Source organism: Camelus ferus, chromosome 7 (genome assembly GCF_009834535.1).
Source record: "Camelus ferus isolate YT-003-E chromosome 7, BCGSAC_Cfer_1.0, whole genome shotgun sequence".
Taxonomy (NCBI): domain Eukaryota; kingdom Metazoa; phylum Chordata; class Mammalia; order Artiodactyla; family Camelidae; genus Camelus; species Camelus ferus.
The window spans coordinates 4,667,644-4,691,601 of record NC_045702.1 but is presented as its reverse complement, the minus strand read 5'-3'; the positions used below and the strand labels follow the sequence as shown (position 1 = coordinate 4,691,601).

General features: G+C 46.5%; 1 protein-coding gene across 19 annotated transcripts in view; it reads right to left on the bottom strand.

The window, feature by feature from the left end:
- Window positions 1–23,958, bottom strand: part of KMT2C (lysine methyltransferase 2C) — a 237,767-nt gene that overhangs the window by 6,993 nt on the left and 206,816 nt on the right. For 9 of the 19 annotated variants that reach the window (XM_032483052.1, XM_032483051.1, XM_032483057.1 and 6 more), the window contains 15 exons: window positions 22,210–22,442; window positions 17,564–19,279; window positions 13,240–13,452; window positions 12,388–12,552; window positions 10,841–10,982; window positions 10,551–10,698; window positions 8,893–9,071; window positions 8,669–8,805; window positions 7,591–7,840; window positions 6,459–6,598; window positions 5,929–6,036; window positions 3,458–4,577; window positions 2,418–2,554; window positions 1,376–1,518; window positions 944–1,112 (listed from right to left, as the gene is read on the bottom strand). In XM_032483052.1, the coding sequence (XP_032338943.1) occupies window positions 944–1,112; window positions 1,376–1,518; window positions 2,418–2,554; window positions 3,458–4,577; window positions 5,929–6,036; window positions 6,459–6,598; window positions 7,591–7,840; window positions 8,669–8,805; window positions 8,893–9,071; window positions 10,551–10,698; window positions 10,841–10,982; window positions 12,388–12,552; window positions 13,240–13,452; window positions 17,564–19,279; window positions 22,210–22,442 (5,000 nt within the window). Of the gene's footprint in view, window positions 1–943; window positions 1,113–1,375; window positions 1,519–2,417; window positions 2,555–3,457; window positions 4,578–5,928; window positions 6,037–6,458; window positions 6,599–7,590; window positions 7,841–8,668; window positions 8,806–8,892; window positions 9,072–10,550; window positions 10,699–10,840; window positions 10,983–12,387; window positions 12,553–13,239; window positions 13,453–17,563; window positions 19,280–22,209; window positions 22,443–23,958 lie in introns of those variants that run through there. The other 10 variants (XM_032483056.1, XM_032483069.1, XM_032483063.1 and 7 more) reach the window with 8 other exon arrangements.

The window sequence follows — 23,958 nt, the reverse complement described above, 5'->3', positions numbered from 1 at the left end:
CACTGCGCCAGATTGAAAGGACTCATCCTAACCCAGGCACGTTCCGGTAAAAAGCCCAAACACCAAGAGTAAAGAGGAGAGCCTAAAACCTCCAAGGAGGAAGAAGTTTCCGTAGAAAGAACGTGAACAGGTACAGACAGTGGAGAGCAGGTCAGATCGGTACCCGCCACCCTAGAGCTGGTGGACTGGAAGGAGGGGCCTGCACTGCCGCCCCGGGGAGGGGGGGACGACGGGAGATTAAAACCGGGCAGCGGGGCTGAGAGCGGGTTTGAGGGAGCTTCTCAGAGGAAAACGGCAACAGAACCTGATGCTCTAGGTCTGGGCGTAGCGAGGCTGACACCGACAGCCAGCAGACGTGACCTCACTCAGTAAAACCAGGTGCTGGAGGATGATCAGGCTGGGAGACTGAAGGAGTGTGGCAAAGTGAGAACTGTAAACCCGTCCTGGAACCCGGGAGGGAGAAGCTGAAGAGCCGTTTGGTTCAGATCTGCAGCTCAGGAGCCACGGACTGCAGGAGTGGATCTGAACGCCCGGCCCGCACATGGCTGTATCTACAAGGCGCTCCACAGTCTAACCAACAGAAAAGACACAATTTTCATGAGAAGGAGGCTGCCGAAAGACAACTTCCAAAACTGGGGACCTCTGGAAAATATTTTCATTTGTATTTTTCACTTCACAAGTGCCTAGAAATACAGCTCTGGTGACCTCGCCACAAACCCCGTGTGTGGGGAATGCGGTGCTACCTGCCCTCACCCAGGTGGGAAGATGTGGGTTCCTTCCACTCAGGGAAGGAAAGCGCCAAGCCCCGAGACCACGCGCTGAATGCAATCGGACAGAATTTCCAAAGTATGACTCTCCCCGTTTCCCACGTGCTGGATGCCAGCACCTCCCGACCGCCTCCGTGTCCTGCCCTCCTCTTCCCGGACACCCAGCGTCTTCCCACCTGAATCCGAGACCGGGCCAGGTACACGTTGGACTTCCACTCGGCCTTCATCTTCCGGTACTGGGATGACTTGGAGTGGACAAACTGCTTGCTGTACGGGGCACTGAGCTCCCCGGTGACTGTGCTCTGAAACGACTTGGAGGTGCTGGTGCTGTTCAGGGTGTGAGGCCTGCAGACGGTGGCACGCCAACAGGAAGAAATAAAAGGAAAACTGAAGATCTCTCTGAATAAGGCCCAAAGCCAGGTTGATTCAAATTCTTTCTGACAGGAACATACACAGAAAGCCACCTAGCGGAGCCACACGGCAGGTGCTCGGGTGTGGTCGGCAGACACAGCCAGAGACAGCAGGGTTTGTAAGCAGCAGACAAGCACAGAAACCACTAATATGCCTAGAAACCCTGGGCTGTACTATGTGAAGTTAAAACAAAATACCTTAACACAAACCTCTTGACATGGGCACTCATTTTAGGTTCAGAACGGGCACAACCTGTGGGGTTGACGGCAAGAGGCAGCTCCATGAGAGGGTTCCGGCCGTAGCGGAAGCTGTAGTTCTCACATGCCTCCACCCCGGGGAGCTGGAAAGAAGCAAAATAAACGAAAAGTTAACTCATCTGATCAAGACCACAGGCAACCCTGAGCTGGCCCAAAGATGGCCCAACTGGAATCTTACGGAAATAACTTGTCAACATTTTCAAAACACTCTCTTTATCTTATATTACCACCGCCAGCCCGCACACAGACAGGCCCGTGACATGATGGCCCATCTCTCCGTGTCCCAGGGGTACAGGCGGAAACGTAGGGTTAACTCGCATGGTACATACAGTCTTTTCTAGAATATATCTCTTGTGAACATATCTCTCTAGAGACATGACAGGTACCGATTACTGAGGCAGGGCTCTTCCAAAGGAAGCAGCTGGGTACAGGACTCCATGGCTTCAGGGCTGTCCTCTGCTTCTCCAGAGAAAACCCACCAATGGCTTTTTTCTTGAAAGCAATGCCTTACATTCATGAGATTTCCCCAAAGTACTGTGCGTAGACTCGCTGGCAAACGTGTGTGATTTCAAAACCTCACAAAGAGGTCTCAGAGAGGATTGAACGCTCCCGAAATCCAACTGCCCTCTGGTGACCAACCATAGGATGAGGGCAGGAAAGTGGCTGTGAATGTCCCGGTGTCAGGACTGGGCGCACTGACCTGCAGTGCAGGACGTGAGGACCCTCACCCCCTAGCACCAGAGAACCCACATCTGTGACCTCCCTCACTGAGCAGACATTAACACACCAACATTTATGCAAGTCTCCCTCCCAGTGACTCATGAAGGCCTCCTGTTCTTTGAGAGAGATAGGAGTTAATCTCCCAGCAAAGCCACCACCTCCAAGTGCTGTGAATCTGACAGAATGAGCCAAGGTGGTGGCAGCGGCCCCGTTGGGAAAGGCCCTGAGCGACTCCCAGGTCACCCCGCGCCCCGGCACTCACGGACTCGGCAATCCGTGCCACCGCAGACACCGTCAAGCCGAACAGGTCTTCTCCTCTTAAGTAGGCTGGGAAAAGCTGGAGCATTTCAGATTTTTTCCTCACACATGCCACAGGCTCCAAAATTTTATCCCAAACACCTATGATATGGACAAAAAATTTTTTTTCTTTATGAAAAATCTGCTCTTAGCTAAACAGAGAGGAAGAGAGGATGCAGTATAAAAACAAGAGCAAAACGGAGACTGTTGACAAAGACTCACCGGGTAGAGCCCGTGGGCAGTGACCTAAAAGGCCTGCTATTACCTGCTTATCAGATGGCAGCAGTTTTACAGACTTTAGGAAGGTTGGGGGAAAAGAATATGTTACATTAAGGAAATTAAACAGTAAAAGGGGAAAAGAAAGTTCAGTATGACTAAAGTTCATGCAAGCAGGTTAACTTTCATGCTGGCCAAACAGCACATTAGATTTTTGGATGATTGGTCCAATGAAGTAAATGACACCTACAGACATGTCCTCTCCTCTCAGAGGTAAAGTGTGAAATTGATTTTTCCACTGGAATTATCTTCAGAGCATTTTCATACTTAAAAAAATCTGCTACACTTTGAAAAAGCAGTTTCACAGCACTTTCTACATCAACAGAAATGACAACCTAGGCTCACCCCTGAGGTCAAAAGTAAGTGGCTCTAAACTTTAATATTTGCTCCTCCTGAGAGAAGACTACACACAATATGCTTTAAATACGGTTCCATTTCTAGGTGACGTAAAGAGTGTCCTCAACGTAAGTGAGAGGCAACCTTGACCTACAATCATTCTCCTATTTATCAGCTCTACTCTGATTTAGAGTGAGTCTAGCAAGTGTCTGGAGAACAGTACAAAAAGACAAGGTATGACCAGATAAAGAAGCTTTGCACTCGTGAATGAAAACTCCACACTGGCTGTTATAAAACCTGAACAAATGAGAAAACCATGGAAACAGGTGAAACGTTCCTCAGCCCGACCCCGGAGTAAGCAGCTCTGCAGAGCGTGGGGAGGGTGGGCCTCACCTTTCGGGGAGCTGTCACTCAGGACCAGGTCTTCGTGGCCCTGCTCCACGATGCGGATGACAAACACCGGACGCCCGTCCTTCTCCTCGATGGAGCACAGGTAGCGGCAGCGGCGGTTGGCGTAGCGCGTGCTCCAGTATAGTCGGCTGGCCTCGTAGCCCACGGGGAAGAGCGCTTTGGGGGAATGGAATGCCTGCATCTGCTGTGGGAGCAGCTGGCCGATGGCGTGGAAGATGAGGCTGCCCACGCGGAAGGTGTGGTCACGCTCCCCGCGCTGCACGATACTGGCGATCTGCCGGACCTCGTCGCGCTGGACGTAGACCCTCCTGAAGACGGCGAAGTAACTCAGTTCCTGCTCGTGAATTCCCTTTGGTTTGTGCATGGGACAAAGCATGGTTTTGTCTTTAAAAAACATGCATTGTGCTTTAATGGCGCAAGTGAAGTGATAAATGTTGGTACAGCGAAATCGGTGGCATCCGCTGGTGGCACCCGTCTTATGACAGAAGACACATTTCATCTGCAGGCCTCTCCTCAGGGCCAGCTCCACGTTTATTAAGGCCCCGGCCTGGGTCTCGTAGACCTCCGTGGACCAAAGGGCGCAGTTCAAGTGCACCCACAGGTCCAAGTCCAAGTTGAGCAGCCTGGCTGGTCCGTCCGTCAGGCCATCACCCTCCTCGTGACAGAAGCAACACTTCCGATAGTCTTTGGGCACAGGGTCGGGTTTCAGAGACGTGCCCAGTTTTTTCAGAAATTCATCGATTTCATCCTCACAGGGGGGCTTGAACGCCCCCTTGGGGACCACGATGTGGATGCTCCACCGCTTCCACTTCATCCCCCTCCACTTCTTTGTGACAGGCCTGCAGTCGTCGAACCCGCCGTGCACAGCCCTGAGCCGAGGCTTTAACTTCACTGTTACCTTAAGCTCATCTGGCTTTGCCTCTACTTTGGCTGCTTCAAAAGCAGGAGGGAAAGTGATGGGAGGTGATGCAGGGGGCGAAGCTCGATCCTGGAGCCGCGGGAGACAATGCACGTCTAAGGTGGAGGTGTTGTTACTGTACTGATGAAACGCTTTGGAAGGCGTCTCTTTCACAGGTGACTGTGGCAACGAAGGAATGGATTCCTGCACAATAAAAAGAAATGTGAGAAAGAGTAATTCAAAAGCCCTAAAAGCAATTCTTGTTAAAGCAAGAAAGCCAGGGAATTGGGGTCTAACGGGGCGCGGTGAGGATCTGTGCACAGTGGAGGTCAGTACTGAATGTCCACAGGTTCCCGCACGGACAGGCAGGACTGATGAAAGGTCTGTGGGTGGATCCTTCTCTGCAAAGCCACAGCTCTGGAGAATATTCTGCTCTTAAACTTTCGTGGATGCTCCTCTTTCTAATCATAATCAAGCTGGAAAAATCAAAGCTGTCAGAGGAACTAATTTAATTCACACAAGGGAACAGTGTTTCTTGTTAAACCAAATAAGAACTTTGGGTCATAATCTTCTAAGAGCTCATCCCACTCTCTGAAATTCCTGTTTGTTAATCTCAGGCTTAATAAATTGGCATGAATGTGACACAGGGGAGAAGCCCCCGGCAGACGAGTCACGTTTAACTTTTCTCAGAGGCTGCGGGCTCCCACCCAGCGGTGGGCAGAGGTGCTGAGAGAGAATCTGCCTCAGTTTCCGTTGAGGTACCAAGTGTCACAAGCGAATGAGCGGCAAACCCACAGGCTCCCTTCCCACCACTCCCTCTCCCATGGCTCTAGACAGACCCCCTCCCATAAATCCAGAAGCAGGCGGGCACCACACACCTAAATTATCTGGGGAAAAAACAACCCTCCTCTCATATAGGCTGATTTATTTTAATTTAAAGTCTAAACTTATTTGGTATATACCCTGAATTTTATCACACTGGGCACTACTGCCTGCTAAAAAAATAAGTCTTCAGAACATTCTTCCAAGAAAAAGTAATGACCTGAAGGAAGGAATGACTGAGAATTACACCATGGGAAACAACTTCCTTCAATGAGGAGGATTAAAAACGTGTCGTCCTTACCAACTACACACTTGGTCACACTTAAACTCCACAAAATCAGGCAGACCCTTCTACCATATGGTAGGACGAGGATTTTCTTCCCAAAATACATGAACAGACTTAAGCTGTGCTTGTGAGCAGGCTTTTTCCATTGGGATAAGATCAAAAAACAATGTTTTATAGTTGTAATTAAGCTATTTGTAGTTAATAAGTAAAATTACAGACTTTACTATTAGTGTTTTTATTCAATTCTGAGATTTTAAGATAAAATTCAATCTGCCCACGCCTGTCAAGTAAACGGGACGTATTCAATCTGCAGTGACAACCTGGACCGAGCACGTTCTCAGCCTGAGCAGCAGCTGCTTAGAATCCCTGGAGAGCTCTGAGAATCTGGTGGGCACACCCATTTTATTCACTGACACAGACTGATTAACCGAGACTGCCTAATTTTACCTTGCTTTCTGAGTTTTTTGCTTGTGCAGTTGACGAATAGAGAATAAAGCAGTTATTACTACAGAAGACAATATCCTTCTCCACTCGACTGGAGCTTTCTCGGGAATCCTGAGAAGCAGAGAGAAATACGTGGGGAGCTCAGTAAGTCAAAACTTAATAAAAACAAGATCTATACATATGTGGTTTTTATGTTATGTTGAAAGTGAAAGTAGCTACCTTAAAAGTACAAAGGTAACCCACAAGCCAATATGTAGCAGATAATAATTTAGCCACAGAGAAAATACATTTACAAAACCACACGATCCGTATTTCACACTATTTAAAAACATGTGGTTCTCATAACGTCCCGTCTAACAGGCTGCTGCAGCGATCTGATTTCACGCTCAAGCACATCATATATACACATGCTGATGCTACCGCCAGAGCAGGCGACAGGCGGGGCTACGTAAACGGCCTCCCCCTGAAGGAGGAGCCCTGCCAGGGACACCGCGGGTTGGGGTGGGGAGGGACAAAGAAGATGTAGCGGGTACCTTGTTCACGAAGGCCAGGTCTCTGACCGACTTCCGCACCCCGCTTCCCAGAATGACCACTTTGCAGTGACAGCACCACTGCGGTCTGAGAGCCGCGCTCTCCGTGATACCACGACTGGAATCCTTATATGCAGAAAGACCTGCAGACGAAAGACTTCGTTAGCGACTAAAACTGACCAATAACAAGGAGGTGGCACACGGCACAAAGCTGTACTGTATCAACTTCTCGTAACATGGTTCCTTCATGTTACCATGTGTTATCTTTTACCAATTAATAAGAATCTGATCTTCTAAGCAGTGGTTATGGGGCATCTATTATGTGCACGACACTGGGGTGCAAATCAAGGAACCTATTCTCGCACAGCTGGGGCAGCCTGCTGGGAAGTGGGGAGCGTGGAAGGAAACCGCTGAGTTCTGTCCAGTCTAAGCGCAAAGTGAGCTGGGGGAGAGAGGACACTTCCGCTTGAGGGTGAAGACGAGATGGAAATGTCCTGTGAAAGGTGAAGAGGTCCGTGTACAAGAGTCTTAAACGGGTATGATCTGGAAAGTCAAAGGGGGATGAGGAAAGTCCTGGGGCTGAGATAAAAAATATAACTAAGGACTCATGAGAAAGCACAAGGGACCCTCAGAGCCCACCGTCTGTGGGGGCCGCGGAGGCACAAAGGGAGAAGCAGGGAAAGTGAGGGAGACAGAAGCGGCCAGAGGCTAGGGATTCGAGCTCCGACACAAGCCCTCGCAGTGCGGGAAGTGGGGAGAGGAGAGACGGGGGTGAGGGTGAGCCCAGACCCCACTGCCCCAGGGGCCGGTGGAGAAGGAAAGAGGAGAGCAGGGGTGCGGGTAAAGCTTCTGGCCCGCTGCGCACGCGCGAAGCAGGAGGTGGGACAGGATGAGCGGCGGAGGCAGGAGGACAAGGCGGCCTGTGGGTGAGCACGTCAGAGGGGACACAGCACAGTCCCCAAGCACTAAGGCTAAGTCACCGCACAGCAGAGCTTATTAGAAGGTCAGTTCACCAGGATGATGCACCAACATGCTACCTGTTACTTGTTTACAATTAAAGTGGGATTTTAAAGAGAATCAGCTGAACTTCTGATTCAAGAACGAACGTGAGGTTCACTAACGTAAACCCGCTCACCATTGCTCGCTGGAGGGAACGGCACGTTAGGCTGCTTCAGGTGGTAGGAGCTTGCTAATCTGGGCGGGTTTGCAGGTCCTGGTGGAGGCCCACGAAGAAATAAACGCTGTCGATACTCCAAACCTGGGTTTACTCTGTGGCTACTGACCAAACCCACGGCTGGAACATCTGGTGCATTACTAACCTCGTAGCTGTTAGGGACTCGCACGTGAAGGAGGTCGGAAAAGGCAGCCACAACACTGCTGATGTTCTAAAACAAAGTGCAAACGCTGCATGACCCACCCAGAAGGCACAGAGAAGCACTGAAGAAAAACTCCTATTAGGTAAGTGTTATTCGCTGATGTACAGGTGGTAAGCAAATCCAACAATGCTGATTTAGACTTAAGGGTCTCAAGGAAAAAAAAAGGTTTTAATGGGCCAATATCTAAATAAAGCTTTCATAAACAGAAATCCTCATAAAGGGATTTCAATGAATATTAAATACTTGAGAAGCATTAAACTATTTTAGGCGTCGTTAATACAAGGAATGAGCTAAACCTTGTCAGTTTTTACAGCTGGTCGGAAGCTACCGGCAAGCGGACCTACAGCTCTGGGAAGAGGTCTGAAACGGTCCACGAGAACCCACTACCGCTAAGTTCTGTTGCCAAAATGTCCCATCGTGGGACTATGAGTTTGGTCTCATACAAGCAGCTGCCACCTGAACAAGACTTCCACTGCTTCTGGAAAACTTCCACTGTTGACAAAGTTCTTCACTGCCTGATTTTCTACGTGTGAAAGTTATCAAAAGGCTTCTCTCTAAAGAGCTCCCCACTGTGTACCTCCTCTAATAAACAAGCAAGACCTCTACCTTCGTTCTGCCCCTTTTGCCTTGACTTAGGCTGAGATCGATTTAACACTCATTTCTAACACCCAGACCACGTGGAAGCCTGAAGTGACCATGCGAACTCTCCCTAACTTTACTCTTCTATCCGCAATGACCCTGCTGTGCACGAGTCACGTGCAGACACGTGTGAGCCTCCTGACACAGCTTTAAAAACCTAGCGGAGTCTACGACATTAAATAACCCTCTCATCTTTACCTCAGCAGCTGTAGGATGCAGAGTGATTGCCACAGAGATCAGGCCCGACCTGGGACCGTTTGGGGATGAACCGAAAGGTGATGTGAAAAATAAAGTGCCTGGCTCAGTTTTTATGTCATTCCTTCTGGAGTCCAAACCTTGAAAGAGGAAGGATTGATTGTTAGTGGCTTTTCAAAACACCAACAGGAGCACGTGGGCCCGCAGTACGGAGGACTGGTGCCCACCTTTCCCGGCACTGCTGGGGAGGATGGGGATGACAGGGGACGGCACTGGCTCTGGAGGCTCCTCTTTGACCAGCGACAAGTCTGGGTACCTGCTCACTTCCATCCCAACCACACTCTCGGGAGAGGACGAGGGCACAAAACTGTCTGGAGTATCGCGATCAGCGGCGTGCTCCTGTATCCTGGGAGGAGAACAGACACAGGACATGAGCTGGAGCCAACCTGCCCCAGCCTGGCTCCGTGTGTGACCTTCCGACAACAACAACATGAGAACCCATGATTCGGGGCAGGGCCAACCAGGAAATCTCTCCGGGGTGAAAAAACAAAAAGGAAATATGTTTAAAGTAATTTAAATGATATGTTTCCTGCTCACTAAAGCTTTAGCATCCAAGTTGAAAGACTTGCCAAAGATGTTCAGATTACAGCAGATGTTCAGATTACAGCAGGGCACAGAGAAAGTGAATACTCACACCTCTGCAGACAGCAGATCCCTGAGACTAGGGAACATCCTGGGGCTGAAAAAGGGCCGAGCAGCACCCCCCGCCCCCAGCCTCATGCACAGGGCTCTTCCATAGCTGCTCGTACTCACGGGGGCGGAATGGGTAAAACCTGGTCATTGTGACTTCAAAGGCCTTTATTTTTCTTAACTGATAAAGTGAGGTGATAAAAAGAAGCGACTGGTCTAGTCCAAGAAGCTAAAGGTGACCAAGGCAACTGGGGATGGAGGGCAAGTGTGGCATCAGGCTGGACGCTGAAGGGCAACCTGGTGTCTCACTAGGCCTCCCCCAGCAGGGACACGGGCATGTGGAAGGACGCTGGGAAGCAGCATTATTAGGAGACCCTAGAAAGGCTCCCAGAGAGCCCCTGTGAGACCCGGAGTGGGCACCAAGCTCGTACACGTAGGAGGCTGCTTCCCACAGCTGCCACCCAGTCACAGATTTGGCACAAATCTAGCAGTGAGTTCCAGGGGAACAAAAGATCTGGATTCTAACTCTGGACAAGTCACTTCTCTCTGATACACAGTTTTGTCAATAAAGTATGGGGTTTAATCTAAATGACCTGTCATCACATAGAGGGTTTTCATCACCAGATTTTCCAAGGGGGAAAGAGTAATTTGATGAAGTGCCTAAGAACCTCTCCTGGGTTTAACTCACTGGGTCATGATTATCTGCTAAAGGAAGTGGATTCTCCCAGTCAGAACCTTGGGGCTAAAGAACTGATACAAAGAAGTCACAAAACTCTGGACAGGAGTGTCCTTGAATTCCTTCCCATGAGAGCATTCTCTGATACCTGTGACCGCTGCTCTTCTATTCTGACATCTGCAAACATCAATAAACCCAATAAAATCACATTAACAGGTTATAAAGGACACGAGTCTTTGAAATATTTTGCATGGAGTCCCACTGCCTTTATGTCTATTCCATTATTATTTGTTGAACTTCCTATACCATGTAAGATTTTTAAAATGCACAAATATTTAATAGTGAGTATTTTTTTATGAACTTTAAGTTCTGACGAAAACTATTCACCAGATTTTACCTTTTAAGTCTTTTAAGTGTTTTTAACATGCTACTTCTAGAGACATTGTCCTATATACATACACATACAAATTTTTTAATAAATGAAGTAACTAAAAACATCAGAGAAGAAGGCACTTGTACCTTAACTCTTCCTGGTTATTATGCGGTGGTGTTGGGAGGGAGGCGGGAACATCCACTGTCTTGGGGCCCTGAGCAATAGCTCTGGCTAACAAGTCGTCTTGCGGTCTGAAAGGCAGCTGAAATGGTTTAGGTCCTAGACTTCTGGTAACTGGAAAAGCAAAAACATAGAAGCAGATATACTTAGTCAAGATGGACAAGTGGGTACAACTGTACAACCTGACTGCCGTTTCACCTGCACGGCCGCCAAGGGCGTGCCCCTCCAAGGTAGAAATGTGGGCTGGGCGTCATACCTTCATGGCTCACCAGTACGCCAGCTTTCCCAGCAAGCTCTTCAGTTGTTGCAAAGCCGTTTGCCATCTTCTGACAGGCCAGAGGAGGTGGTGTAGGAGGAAGAGAGGCAGGGGGTGTTGGAGGATTACTTAAATTATTCTGCTGCAGGAGACCAAAAGATTTTACATTATATGCTACTGAGCAAATATGCCAGGACCTTGCTAAAACTTAGTTCTGTGAATTTTTAGCACAGGGAGGCAACACTACAGAAACGTAACCAGATGTGTCTTCATTTCTCAAAGGCACACCAAGAAAAGTAAACACGCAGGCCAGGAGGCCTTTGGTGGAACAACTGCGCATGGCTTTGTGGACGTGTCATCCACCTGCTCACTATGCCCAGCCTGAGTGCTCATCTTTGACATTAGAAGTAAACTTACATTGTGCCAGTGAAGGATAGCTTTAAAATTCAACCAATAAATTGTGAAAAGTTCTCAAAACCTCCTTTATTAACTTCTCATTAAGATATGCCCCCGTTCTGTAAAAAACTTAAGAATTTAAGGTCCTAACCCAGTAATTGCAACTCACATCCTAGATATTAGAATCCAGATTGTCCAAAATCTCAAAAAGCAGCAAAAGGAGTAGCAATCATACAAAGTTGAGTGAGTCACTGACAGATGTAGTTTCCCCCCAAACATCTGTCCCTGCTTGACACTTGTCATCAATTTGTTATTTATTGACTGATGAGTCTCTCAGGAATTGCTGGACTCTACCTATACTACCGTGCTGATCGAGTGCAAGGTCAAATTACAAATCTTGCAAAGATCTAGGATTTCATGAAGATGATGAAGTTGTGTGGAGAACAGCTTGCATCAGAAGAGAAGGCATTTACAAGAGTAAGGAGAGGCTCTAACTGAAGAGAAAAGCCAATAATGACAATAAACGGAGCATCACAAGAGAATGACTTTAATATTAAAAAAGAGAAGCCCTCAGGAAAACTGACGATACTAGCAAATATTTTTGCAAAAAAGACCACTTTACATAAGTCAGATGTGAAGTAAAGAGCGCCCAGTGAGCCTAGCATAAACCTTTGTTAAAACCAATACCGAAAGATAAACTAGGTTTAGCTCGGTTGTTTTTAGCAGTCTAAGAATTCATAATTATGTTATATTGCAGCTAGTTGCAATTAGGACCTAAATTATTAGGTAAAATACGGTTTTAATTTTTCTTTTTATTTTTCAGGATAAATTCCTACCATATTTTTTTGTTTACTTTGAATTTCAGTTCATTTTAAAAGTTAATAAAGATTACAGGAAAATAAATATTTCCCCTACCACAGAAATACATAATGGATGTTTTTCACAACTTGTACTCGTACCTAGACAAAAATTTCAAATGTTCATACCAGAAACACTTTACCTGGTAAAATTTTAACCTTTTAGTTGAACTAAAGTTTAAATGGAACTTGGAAGATCAGATGTAAACCAGATGGAAAAACAAGACAAGCTCTACCAATTCTGACATGGTATCCAAAGAGGAAGCAAGGTGACACCTTGGCAAAGAGACATACCTTGTAGATCAACTGAGAATAGTAATCCGAAACCCCTTCAAGGGTAGCACTGCCAAAAGTTCCTAGAAGTCGATTCCCACTATTAAACTGGCCACTGCCGTAAGGAAGAAAGTGGGCAAAGTTCACTCCAATGACTGGTTCCATTAGAGGGAGCAGAGAGAGCTGCTATTGAAAAACACATTTAAGAGTAATGTACACGATAAACAAAACAAGTGTTTCTCAACTTTTCTAAGACCCGAAGCAACTTAGTCAAATAAGGCTTGAGGAAAATAAGACTCAAAAATTTCAAGTATCAAAATGCAGGAATAAGGGAGAGAGACTACAGAATCCTTGAGATATACTTAAAAATGAGCCTTATTCTCATCTGTCTTAAAAGGGATGCTGCCAGGCATCTAACAAGAATAACAGCTTCCTTATCTTCGCTCAGCAAGAAGCAGGGCTGAATTGAGGCTGGGTGCCCCCAGTGGCACTCTCAGCACTGTCTCCCACCTTCTGTATCAACTACAAGGGTAAGAACAGAGTTTACTACAGGGAGAGACCGACGGCTGCGTCTAGTCACCAGTAACGCGGACAGAATCTGCCTTGGTGCTGAGGCTGCTCCTTTTGAACGTCAGTAAATCTCGACCATCACCAACTGCTCCATCTATTTTACTGTAATTTTGGGGGTGCCAATAGGATAAATCTGGCAGGTAGGAAATCTACTAGGTTCCTTGTTGCGATATATTTATCCCTGTAACTCTCTACTTTAGGAAATGATCACAACAAAGAGAAAGTTTCGGTTTAACAGGGTTAAAAAAGCACTTGATGTCTCATTTCCTTGAATTTTTAAAGGGGCTGCTCCGCAGGACTCACCTGTTTCAGGTGGGTAAAGGTGTCGGCGGTAGAGTACAAAGCTTGTTTTTCCTCCTCTTCCTTTTTCCTTTTCTTTGAGCGAGGTGCTGTCTTCTCCCCAGTCCTCTGAGTCCGTTTGCTTCGCTGTTTCTTGGTTTCACTTCCTCCATCTGTTTTTGGCAACTGGTTGTTGCCACATCCAAAACCACCTTGCATTTGAGCCCCCAAAGTTTGCTAATGTAATTGGAAAGGTTAAGAAATAAGTGAACTATTCACGTTTGATTTTCAGTTCACGCTAATTCAGTCCCATCCTAAGCCAAGTATCCCTAACTTGGGTACCAAAAGTTAAGGAGAAAAGATGGTGGCATCAAATGGTCTAAGTGTTTTCTGAAAACAGCACCCCCTTTTCCAAACATGATTCTCAAGTATGGAAACCAGCAAGCCGCAGAGCTTCAGGAAAGAGCAGAACTCATTAAGTGTGGCTGTTTTCCCTTCAGAGGGAGCATTACTCCTCCGGGCTGCCCACACCACTGGTGCCAAAGAGTGGAGTTCCCCATCCTGCTCACTGGAGGCTCTTAGCCACCACGGCCTCTGCACGGTGGTTTTAGTGCGCTATCTGGGTTCCCCTTAGGAACAGGTAAAATACAAGGCGTGAGGAAACCACTGACAGGCTCCAGAAAAGCCTCGCAGCCTGCACATCTCAGCTGCGAGAGGCAGCCGGGCTCAGAGATCAGTAAAAACAAGCAGCACTAGTCATTCAGCTTAGTTCACGACCACACAGGACTGAGTAATCACCACACACTTGGAAGTCAATGAAAGAGGACCTACATGATAGCAAATAAACCTGTACTTTTGTATTTACGGCTAAGAATAAACCAGTCCTTAAAGAGGATTTTAAGGGCAGTGCCATCAATACCTAAAAATATGGGACTATTTTTAGGGGCCATTATTTCTAAACTTGAAAGCCATCCTTTGCTACAGACACCTAATAGCTGCTGAACGTATTTTACTGCAGTCTGCACTGAACCTCTGAGGGTTTGCAGATTACAGTTTCCATTTACATGGCATAACTTAGAGCACGGGTGGCAGAACTTTTCTGTAAAAGGTCAAAGAGTAAGCGTTTCAGGCTTTGCAGACCACACGGCATCTGCTGTGCTCTCAGCTCTCTGCCCTGGGACTGCAAGACCAGCCACAGACAGCAGAAACTCGTGAGCTTGGCTACGTTCCCAAAACCTTCTTAAATTCATGGACACTGAACCTTGAATTTCATATAATTTTCACATGTTGTAAACTACTACTCTGCTTCAGATTTTCTTCAGCCACTTAAACATGTAAAAACCATTCTTAGCTCATACAAAAAAGAGGGGATGTGGAAGCAGGGACCCATCCTGGGGCTAGCTCGTGATGGTTCTCAAAGGGTGGTCCCCAGAGCAGCAGAACGAGCACCACCTTGGACTGGGCCCACCTCAGACCTCCTGAGTGCGCGGTGGGAGTGAGACCTGGCGCCCTACGTGTGAACAAGCCGTCTAGGTGACTGTGATACATCCAAGCCCTGCGAAGCCCAGGCCCAGGGCCATGCTCTCCTGGTCTGTATTTACGGGGATCATCCGGGATCTTGTTAAAAGACACTCTGACTGGGATGACCGCGCCAGGGACACAAGATTCCACTTTTCCTAAAAAGCCCCCAGGGAAGTCGACGTTGCTGACCCCCAAGGACTGCACTGTGAGTAGGAAGGGCCCAAGCCTTCCTCACTGGCTCACGACTGAAGCACGATGCACTGCTTGTCGGGTTTGCAGGGTCAGGCACTGTCTAAGTGCTTAGCCGGCTTCTCCTACCTCACAGCAACCCTGAAAAGCAGGTATTACTACAGTTCAAAGAATACTTTAAATTACAGAACACAGAAGACCAAAAATCATCCAGAAGTTTACCTGAGATAGAAATACTTCACATTTTAATGTATCTGTTTACCATCTTTTATCTATGCCTACACATATTTTGTTAAAAACACAATGAATCACACTTAGTATCCTTTTATTTCAGTGGCTGCTTTTTAAACTTGACATGTGGTTTGTTCTCCATGACATTAAACATTCATGCACAGCATAAATTTTAATGGCTGCAAAAAAATCTGTATATCACTCACATACAGATATACAGGAACAGTAACTAAATCAGTGAGCGCTGTTGTGGATTGAGGCTGTTTTCTTTCTCTCACTTTTCTCTATTAGCAAAGACACAGTTGTTCATAAGCTACTCATGTGGTCACAGCTTTGCACGTGTCAGAATGTACATCCCTCCTGCCAGACCCCTAGGTATGCGCTGGCAGGTCCCAGGCACGCACCGCCTCGGATGAACAGCACAGCACAAGCACAAGGTGCGCTCGGAGTCCTCTTGGCCCTGTGGCAGTGGCAGCCCAGTGACAGGGAGCACCAGCAACCCCATTCTGTGGATGAGGAAACCCTGGGACAGAAAGGCCGACGTGCCCCGCCCAGGCCGCAGGCTGGGAAGAGATGAAAACTCAGACTTAACGCAGGCTGAGGGGTGCACCCTCTCCAAGGCGCCAGGCCACACGCAACCGGGGGGGGGGGGGGTGCTCTTCCAGCCCCAGCGTCCGTGTGAGAAAACAGACCTCCTCAGCATGGAGGGAGAACCGCGCCTCTCCGACTACTGCCCCAACAAGCCTGCCTTCAGTGGGACTAGGAAGTAAATGACTTTTGTCACTGGGAAAACGGGAGGAGTAGCCATGCCTGCCATATGATTAAATGGCACTTAGGGCGAGTGCTCAGCATGGTGTAACCCCTGGAATGCGGTACGAAGGCATCACCCCTGGTGATGAAGGGCCCCCCACTGTGCAGCCTCCCCAGCGGTCAGTCTACTTACACGTACACAAACGAGCCCATCTCTCTTTCCATCGCGACACCCAGTATTTATGTTTCTTATATACAATCACCAGTGTTAGGACTTGACTTCAACACAGCCCACTGAATACCAATGATGTGCTAAGTACTCCACGAGGTACGGAGGACAGAAAGGCACTCAGCGTGCAGTCTGTGCCCTTCAAGGAGCTGTTTACGCTAAGTGGCACTACAGCAACTGCCATGTGAGCACACGGGCATCAGCACCTATTTCAGATTGGCTGAGCTGAGAAAGGTATCTGGAGAAGACGATTCCAGAACTGAGTTCTGAAAGATAAAAAGATAGTGGCCAGATGTGAAAACAGAAGGGAGCGCAGAGCAGGCAGAAACGGCAGCGTCACGGCTGCCCAGGGAAGGGGTGAAATCAGAAAGACACTCATGGACAGCAAGCAGCTTGGTGTTCCTTCGGCATAAGATGCAGTGGACTAAGCGGCTGGAGACTGAGCCTATTCGCTGATAGCAAATGTGACTGAAAAAGTATCACCACCGAAATTTAGAAAAATAACATGAAACAATGGGGTCAGCGCTCCACCCCTACTGGATGGTCAGACAGACAAGTAAGAGAAAACGAAGAGTAAGCCAACAGCTGCAAATGAACGGCTTCATTAACAATCTTAGAACTGCAACTCCGAATGGCTGCACATACCACTCCACCCCACTCAACTAAAAAATGAGAAATTTAAAATCCAATTTGAGAAGCACTGTAGGGAAAGCTTTAGGAACATTCTAATAATGGCACTGCAGCCTCTGAAAGATGAGACAAGTGGACCGATTCCTAAAACCTGAGAAAACCCAGTTTGGGAACTATCTCAAGGAAGTTCACTGAAATGAGGGAGATGGAATCTAATAAAGGTATATTTACAAGAAAGTTCTTCACACAACGGAAAAACAGAAGCAAACCCAATGCCTTACAACTAAATAAGGGCAGAATATGGATACATGGAAAACTACAAAGATACAAGAGCATCTACATAGAAGACTGTGTTTGTGCAACAGGAAGTGTTAACAGGCTGCAACAGAACGGATGCCCAACACTCCTGAGTCCCTGGGGTACCTACAGGGGGCGTGGACTGTGCTCTGTACTTCAGAGAGGTTCCTGGAGGCTGCATGCTACCTGCAGTTAAGGACGCGTCGACACTTCGTTAGATCAGCTCAGTGCGGCAGCAGCCGACGGACAGGGACTTGCTACGTGTGAAATGCATTACCCTACACAGCCCTGATTCTTGAAAAATACAGTAAACAAATGATTACTTGATGTAATTCATTAGTGTAAGTCAAAACTTGGGATCCATGTTCTTTTCACTCCAGAGTGAAAAGGCTGTAAAACAGTGTACAACAGTCCACACCGCAGCTGGCACTAATCTGCTGTAACCATAATTTAAAACGAAAGGGAAAAAAGTAAGTTGTAGTTTCCCTGAGCCACACTTACCACTTCGGCTGGGTTCTGCCGCTCTACTAGTTTGTTGTCCTTTGTACAGTCCTCTTCTGAACAAAAACCACCTTCTGGTTTTTGATTTAAAAGGGAAGAAGCCTTTTTGTTTTTCAGCAGGTGCTTCAGAAGTTCATTGCCCGAATCTCCTTTGGAAGCAGGAGCCCCAGCAGGACGGGAAGGACTCTGCCCGGCGGAGGCAGGGCCAGCCGCAGCCTTTTCCTTGGCCTGATCCTCCGTGCGCTCCTCCAGCTCAGGCCCGTCTTGGCCTGGGCGCTGCTCTGGCTCAGCCGTCTCCAGTTTTACCTCTTCCACCGTGGCAGGGGTTTCGATGGAGAGCTTATCCACCTCTGAATTTGCATAGGTCTGCTGGCTTGGGGTTCCTTGTGAGAAGTCACTAGTGGGCAGTTTACTCTCCAGTTCTGGACACAGCTGGCCGGTGGCCGGGTCGGGAGCCGACGGGCCGCCTGGCTCCACCGCCTCAGGCTCTGCGAGCTGGGGAAGCTCGCCGGACGTGTTCACCGTAGGGGTGGAGGTAGTTTCGGAGGCACTCGGGGTCGGTGGAGCAGTTATATCCGAATGCGGAGTTGAAGGTGCCTTGGTAGATTCTGTGTCATCATCTTTCTTCTTCTTTCTTGTTCTTTTCTTTTTCCCCTTTTCTTCTGGGATTATATCAGAATATAACTGAATGAGAGACTGGGCTGATCCTGGATAACTTTGCCCATGGGTTACAGCAGGGTCCTGGCCACACGGGAGACTGCTGTTAGCCACTGGAGGTGCTGCAGGTAAAGCAGGTGTAAAAGGAGGCCTCACTGGGGACGGCTGGAAGCCAGCCCCAGGAAGACCTCCATGCACCTGCTTAACAGAATGGAAATTTGGGCTTCCACCAGGAACTGACGGTGTGTCAGGAACAAATGGGGGAGGTCCTATCTGCCTTCGTTCGTTGGTTTGCATGAAACTCTGGGTGGGGGGTGAATTAATGGATCCTTGCTGCATAGTCTGGGGCTGTAAAACCTGCCCCATTTGCTGTTGGTGTTGTGGCGACTGCTGAAGGGGCCTTGGGGGCTGCATGAAATCACAAGGCAGGTCAGAGCTGTAGAAGGGAACCTGGGACACGGAGGTCCTACCGCCCAGCTCCGAGCCCATCACGCCGTGCTGCTCCACTTCCATCCTCTGCTGCAGAGCCCTCTGTCTGTCCACCTCCTGCATGAGCTGGATGCGCTGTCTCTCCTGCTGCTCTCGTAGGCGCTCCTTTCGTTCTCGTTCTTGGAAGCTTTCACTAAAGGGATTATTGTCATCAAACTCCACCCGTGGTGGTGGTCCACTCTGTGGATTTGCATTCGACACTGCCCCTGGGGCTGGGGTGCAAGTTTTTATTGGTAACTGGGCAACGGGAGGCTGGACCCTGGGAGGATTGAGGGGAAGGTGAGAAGGGGCACTGGCGGGCTGCCACCCAGGCAAGCTGGGCATTCTGGCCGGGCTGCTGTGGCCGATGACGGCTGCATGCTGCTGGTGCTGCAGCTGCGCAGGCACCATGGGGAAGCCGGGCTGGCTCAAGGTGGGCGGGGGGGCACCTGGGACCAGGGGTGGCTGGGGCTGGACTCCTGGCATTACAGTTGGCGGGGCCATTGCACACTGCTGCTGCTGCTGCTGCTGCTGCTGCTTGATCCGATAATCTTCAATCAACTCGGCATGCTCCTTCTGCTGTTTACGAATCTGGAGTAATGAAACTAAATCTCAATCATTTATGTCACTATAGGCATCAAACTGAAACACTGGTGACGATTACGGTGGAGGTCACATAGAAGGCAGTTAAAAGCTTGTAGAGGCAAAAATGCCTGGGCAACAGCAAAAATCACACACCAAAAAACGAACTGATCACAAAGACTGTCAATCTTTTCAATAGGATTTTTCTAAATTTATACGTAAAGATGTTTTAATACCAAAAACAAATCTGAAAAACATTCTTCTGAAATACATACTAAGAAAATCTTACTCTGAACGTCATAAACTATTTCAACTACATATGAAAAATAAGAGAAAACAATAAACAAAGGCTACACCGGAATCAGCTAATTGTGATGCCTTACAAGTTACGTCAATATATGAGGCTGGATTAGCGGTGAGATTTAACTCAGACTTTAACCATTTAAACGTGTGAAGATTTCATTTTTTAAATATACAAAATTGTACATGTTAAAAAAAGATGAGTTATTAGCGCATATACCACACCTTCCCCTCCAGGTTAAAAAGACTAGATGGGCCAAACTCCTCGAATTTTAGAGGTAACATACTCAAATTACAGCTTGTGAAATATGTGAAAGCTCTGAGACAGTGTTTTAAATAGTTCCTAATGTAACGCCTGACTTGTGTCTGTTAATTCATTCCAAAGCCTTTGTGCCTCAGTGTGCAGACATTACAGACCAATCTTAATAAACACACAACTCATGGCCTGAGAGCGTGTCACCCCACTTGGGGACGTGGGAGAAAGGGTGCGAGGTGGTGCGCGTACCCTCCAAGATCACTCAGTCTTTGCACGCTGAGCTAGCACACTGGGCCCTGCTCCAACAGGTTTCCAGTGTGTTTTCTGCAGTTACCCGGGTAGACTAGCATGCTCTCTGCATATAGTGGTTTTGGCCTGTTTTCCAGCAGCTGTATAACTCCTACTCACATTTTCTTCTCTCTCCTGACTGGTTTACTAGCTAGAGCTGAGGAACTCCCACCGGACTGCCGAAGGAGAATGAGTATACATGAAGCATCTAGAACACTACCTGGGATACAGAAGGTGGTAGCCCACACCTTTCCCATGACATCTGAAAGTTCTCTTAAAAATGTTATCATCAATTGCTTACTTAAGGAGGTTACACTGGACTGCTGGCAACTATACAGTAACAGATGATGTGTCTTGTTTCCCAAGTACAGTATTAGCTTCTAAATAGGACCTGATCCATGGACATGCAAAAACAACACTGTCATCATAAAAAATTTACAGAAATATACCAGAAGGCAATAAAAGGACTAAAAATAATTTATAAAGGAATCTTTAAAAGCATATTTACTTGCAATAAACATGGTCCCAGAGAGTAAATTTAAAGAGAAATCTCTCATTACAGAATAGTCTTGGTTTTAAACGATGGGAATTATACTGCAGTCACCTTACTGCTGGTACATTATTGTAGTAACTACAGTTTGGAGATGAAAACATCTGAGTTCAAATCCCTAATCCAGTACATCAGCTATGAGGAACACGTCACCGACCTCTACGATGACTCTGCAGATTCTTCACATGTAAAATGGTGATAAAACTGACTTGTTCAGAAGGTGGCAGAGAATCTTAGGTAATACAGGGCATAAATGTGTTCATTACAAAGAAAGCACTCTGATTTCCATCGAGTCAATCTACTCTGAACTCTTCCCTTTCTACTATTAACATCTGGATTGAAATTTACACTGACAATTAAAAGCAAAATTGTCCGTTTCCGGTGTAGTCTGTGAACTTTAACACCCGTAGAGCTTGTTGTGGCCATCACCACAGTCACAATCAGGGGTTCTACAGACTCCTTCGTGTGCTACCCCTTTGTAGTCCAACCGTCCTCCCCATCCCTAAGACAGCCACTAAACCATGCCCACCTCTAAAATTTTGTCATTTCAGGAATGTTCTATAAATGGAATCAATAGATAACCTTTCAAGATTAGCTGCTTACATTTGGTATAATGCTCTTGAGATCCCTCCAAGCCGTGGTGTGTAACAGCAGTTTGTTTTCATTGCTATGTACTATTTCATCGTGTGGATGTTCCACACTTTGTCAAACCATTCACTGCTGAAGGATATCTGAGGTGTTTCCAGTTTTTGGTGACCATGATAAAACAACTGTGTGCAGGTTTCTGTGGGAACCTAACTTCTTAATTCACTTGAGTAAATACCTAGGAGCGGCCACGTGATGCATTTTGAACACTATTACTGTTTTATTTTAAATAAAAATTTAAATTTTACTTCTTTTTAAGTATAGTTTTTATTTCAGTATCAGCATTTTGAAAACCATCTGGTTTATAATGGAAGATAATAGCAAAATGGCCTCATTTTTCAGGAACGAGTCCTTTACATAAGATATACCAATGTATTTTGAGATCAAAATACTGATAAGAAATACTAGTAAAAACATACCATGAAAAAAATCCCACCAGAGTGATTCAAATGCTCTACCTGAAATTCCATTAGAAACCAGGGAACCAAAGAACACGGCAAAGCAGAGGTCAAGTCCAACTGGAAAACCGAGGACCCCCACAAGCCGTCCTCAGCAAAGCTCAAGACTCTGCACCGCAGTTTCCCAGGGCAGGGAAAGTAACTGAATTTCCCCAGCAAGACTAGCTATACCAGGGTTTCACACCGGAGTATGAAAATAGTTCTAAGTCAGGGTCACGAGAATCAATCCCATTAGCAGCACTTCGTAAAAAGTGTGTGCTGTGTGACAGTGACTCTGGGGCAAGACCTGGGGCTGTTACTGCTTCACTCAGCAAGAGGGCTCAGAGCTGTCACTTTTGACAGCCACTTAACACGAATCAACAGCCTGTGCCATTAATGAATGACAGGCCAAAACACTCTACTCATGAACAATTGCTTCTTATTTTGCAAACCTAGTTATTACCTGTTCTAGCTGTTTCTGAACCATGCTTTGCTGTTCAGTAACATGCTTGAGCTGCTCTGCATCCTCTTCTGGAAATTCACGCCCAGCTTTCTTGGCAGTACGTTGCTTAGCTGAAAGGGCCTTCTTGGACTTTCTGTGTGCACCAATTTGCTCTTCAAGGTATTTCTGCTGCATCTGAAGAAGCTGCTGGGTCTCCTGAAGCCATTCTTCATACTGCTTACGTTGTGAATCATCTGAGGGAAAAATTAAAAATTCATCTGTGTTAATTTTCTAAGAGTCCAATATAAAAGTTATACAAATCCACTTTGTATGGAAACAGTTTCATCATGACCTTTTAATAGATATTTTGAAAACATAATACTAAATATTAGACCACAATGTAATTATAAGGTAGAAAATTTTAGAAAAATATTTAAGAAAACCAAAGAATGCATGTTCTTAGGACACAGGTTAACTTCATACTTAAAAATACTATGAACCCAATCTTTGAAAAGTAGAACACGTATCTAATGGGATACTTATCAGCTAAACCACCAAACTCCCTAACCCACACGCCAAACTGTGTACTGAGCTACAGTATCTGATTAACTCAACCTTAAAGACTTTGAAGAGACGAAGTGAGACATACCCTATCAATGTCCTGAGCATGGATTAGGCATCACTTCCCATGCTAACTTTCCTAAGTTTATAAGGGTTTCCCTATTTTTAACTGGTGAAAATGTCCTAAACTAAGAGACAGGGAATCTAGGATGCTTTAGAGAGGCCCAATATGAAGTCTGTTTTATAAAGGAAATCTGTACGTTAAAACCACTGGTGATTTTCATGAATTCTGTAATTTATAATTCTATAAATAAGCAAAGGTAGGAAATAATTAACCAAGTAAAATCTTTTCTACTTGTGTTGACTGTCATTAATATCTCCCCAAATAGTTATATCTCTTCATCTTGGTACCAATATTCCTTCTTTATTCTTTAAGGGCACTTTACTTCACTGATGCCAAGTTCAAAAAAAAAAAAAAGTCATCTTATGGTTGTGAAATTCAGAATATACCTTTTGACTCACTATAAGACAAATATATGAATAAATACAATTCCAAGAAGGACATTAGCTGAAAAATTACATCAATGATAACAGAATATTGTCATACAGTAAGAGTCCAACCAAAGCCATGGGCACAATAACGCCAGAAAAAGCCAGTTGGTTTTAGCAGTTTACTTGTTTTTAATGCGAATACGTATTCAAATTGTTGTAATTAACACAGGGGTAATTTCAAAAGGTCAGACTTTGGGTTTGTTCTTAAACCCAGAAGTTCCAGTACATGGATGAACTTGGAATCTAGTCTACTAAATTTGAAGGGCATTTTTCAAGAACAGGCTTTTTCACAAGATTTCAGAAGTTCTGCTTCTGGTAGAATGAGACCTACCGCAAGGAAAGCCTTTCTGGTTTCTGGAACCAGGAGAGCAGAGGTGAGCAAAATGAAAAATAATGGTGAAAAAAAAGTTAGCTAAACAGTCTGAAGATTTCAGAAAGGTTCAGTCTGGGGAGAACTTTAAATGCTATCCTGAACCACCTGGGACCCCTGAAGGCAACTAGGAAGGATTCAGTGGCATCCAGCATCCCTGACCTTCACACCATGCTGCTAACCCGGCTCAGCTCCAGCATAATTTCCTTTGTTGTCCCCATTTAGTGTCCTTGTCACTCAGGCAGACAGTCATTAGAGAAGAAGTGGTTCAGTTCTACAGATGGTAA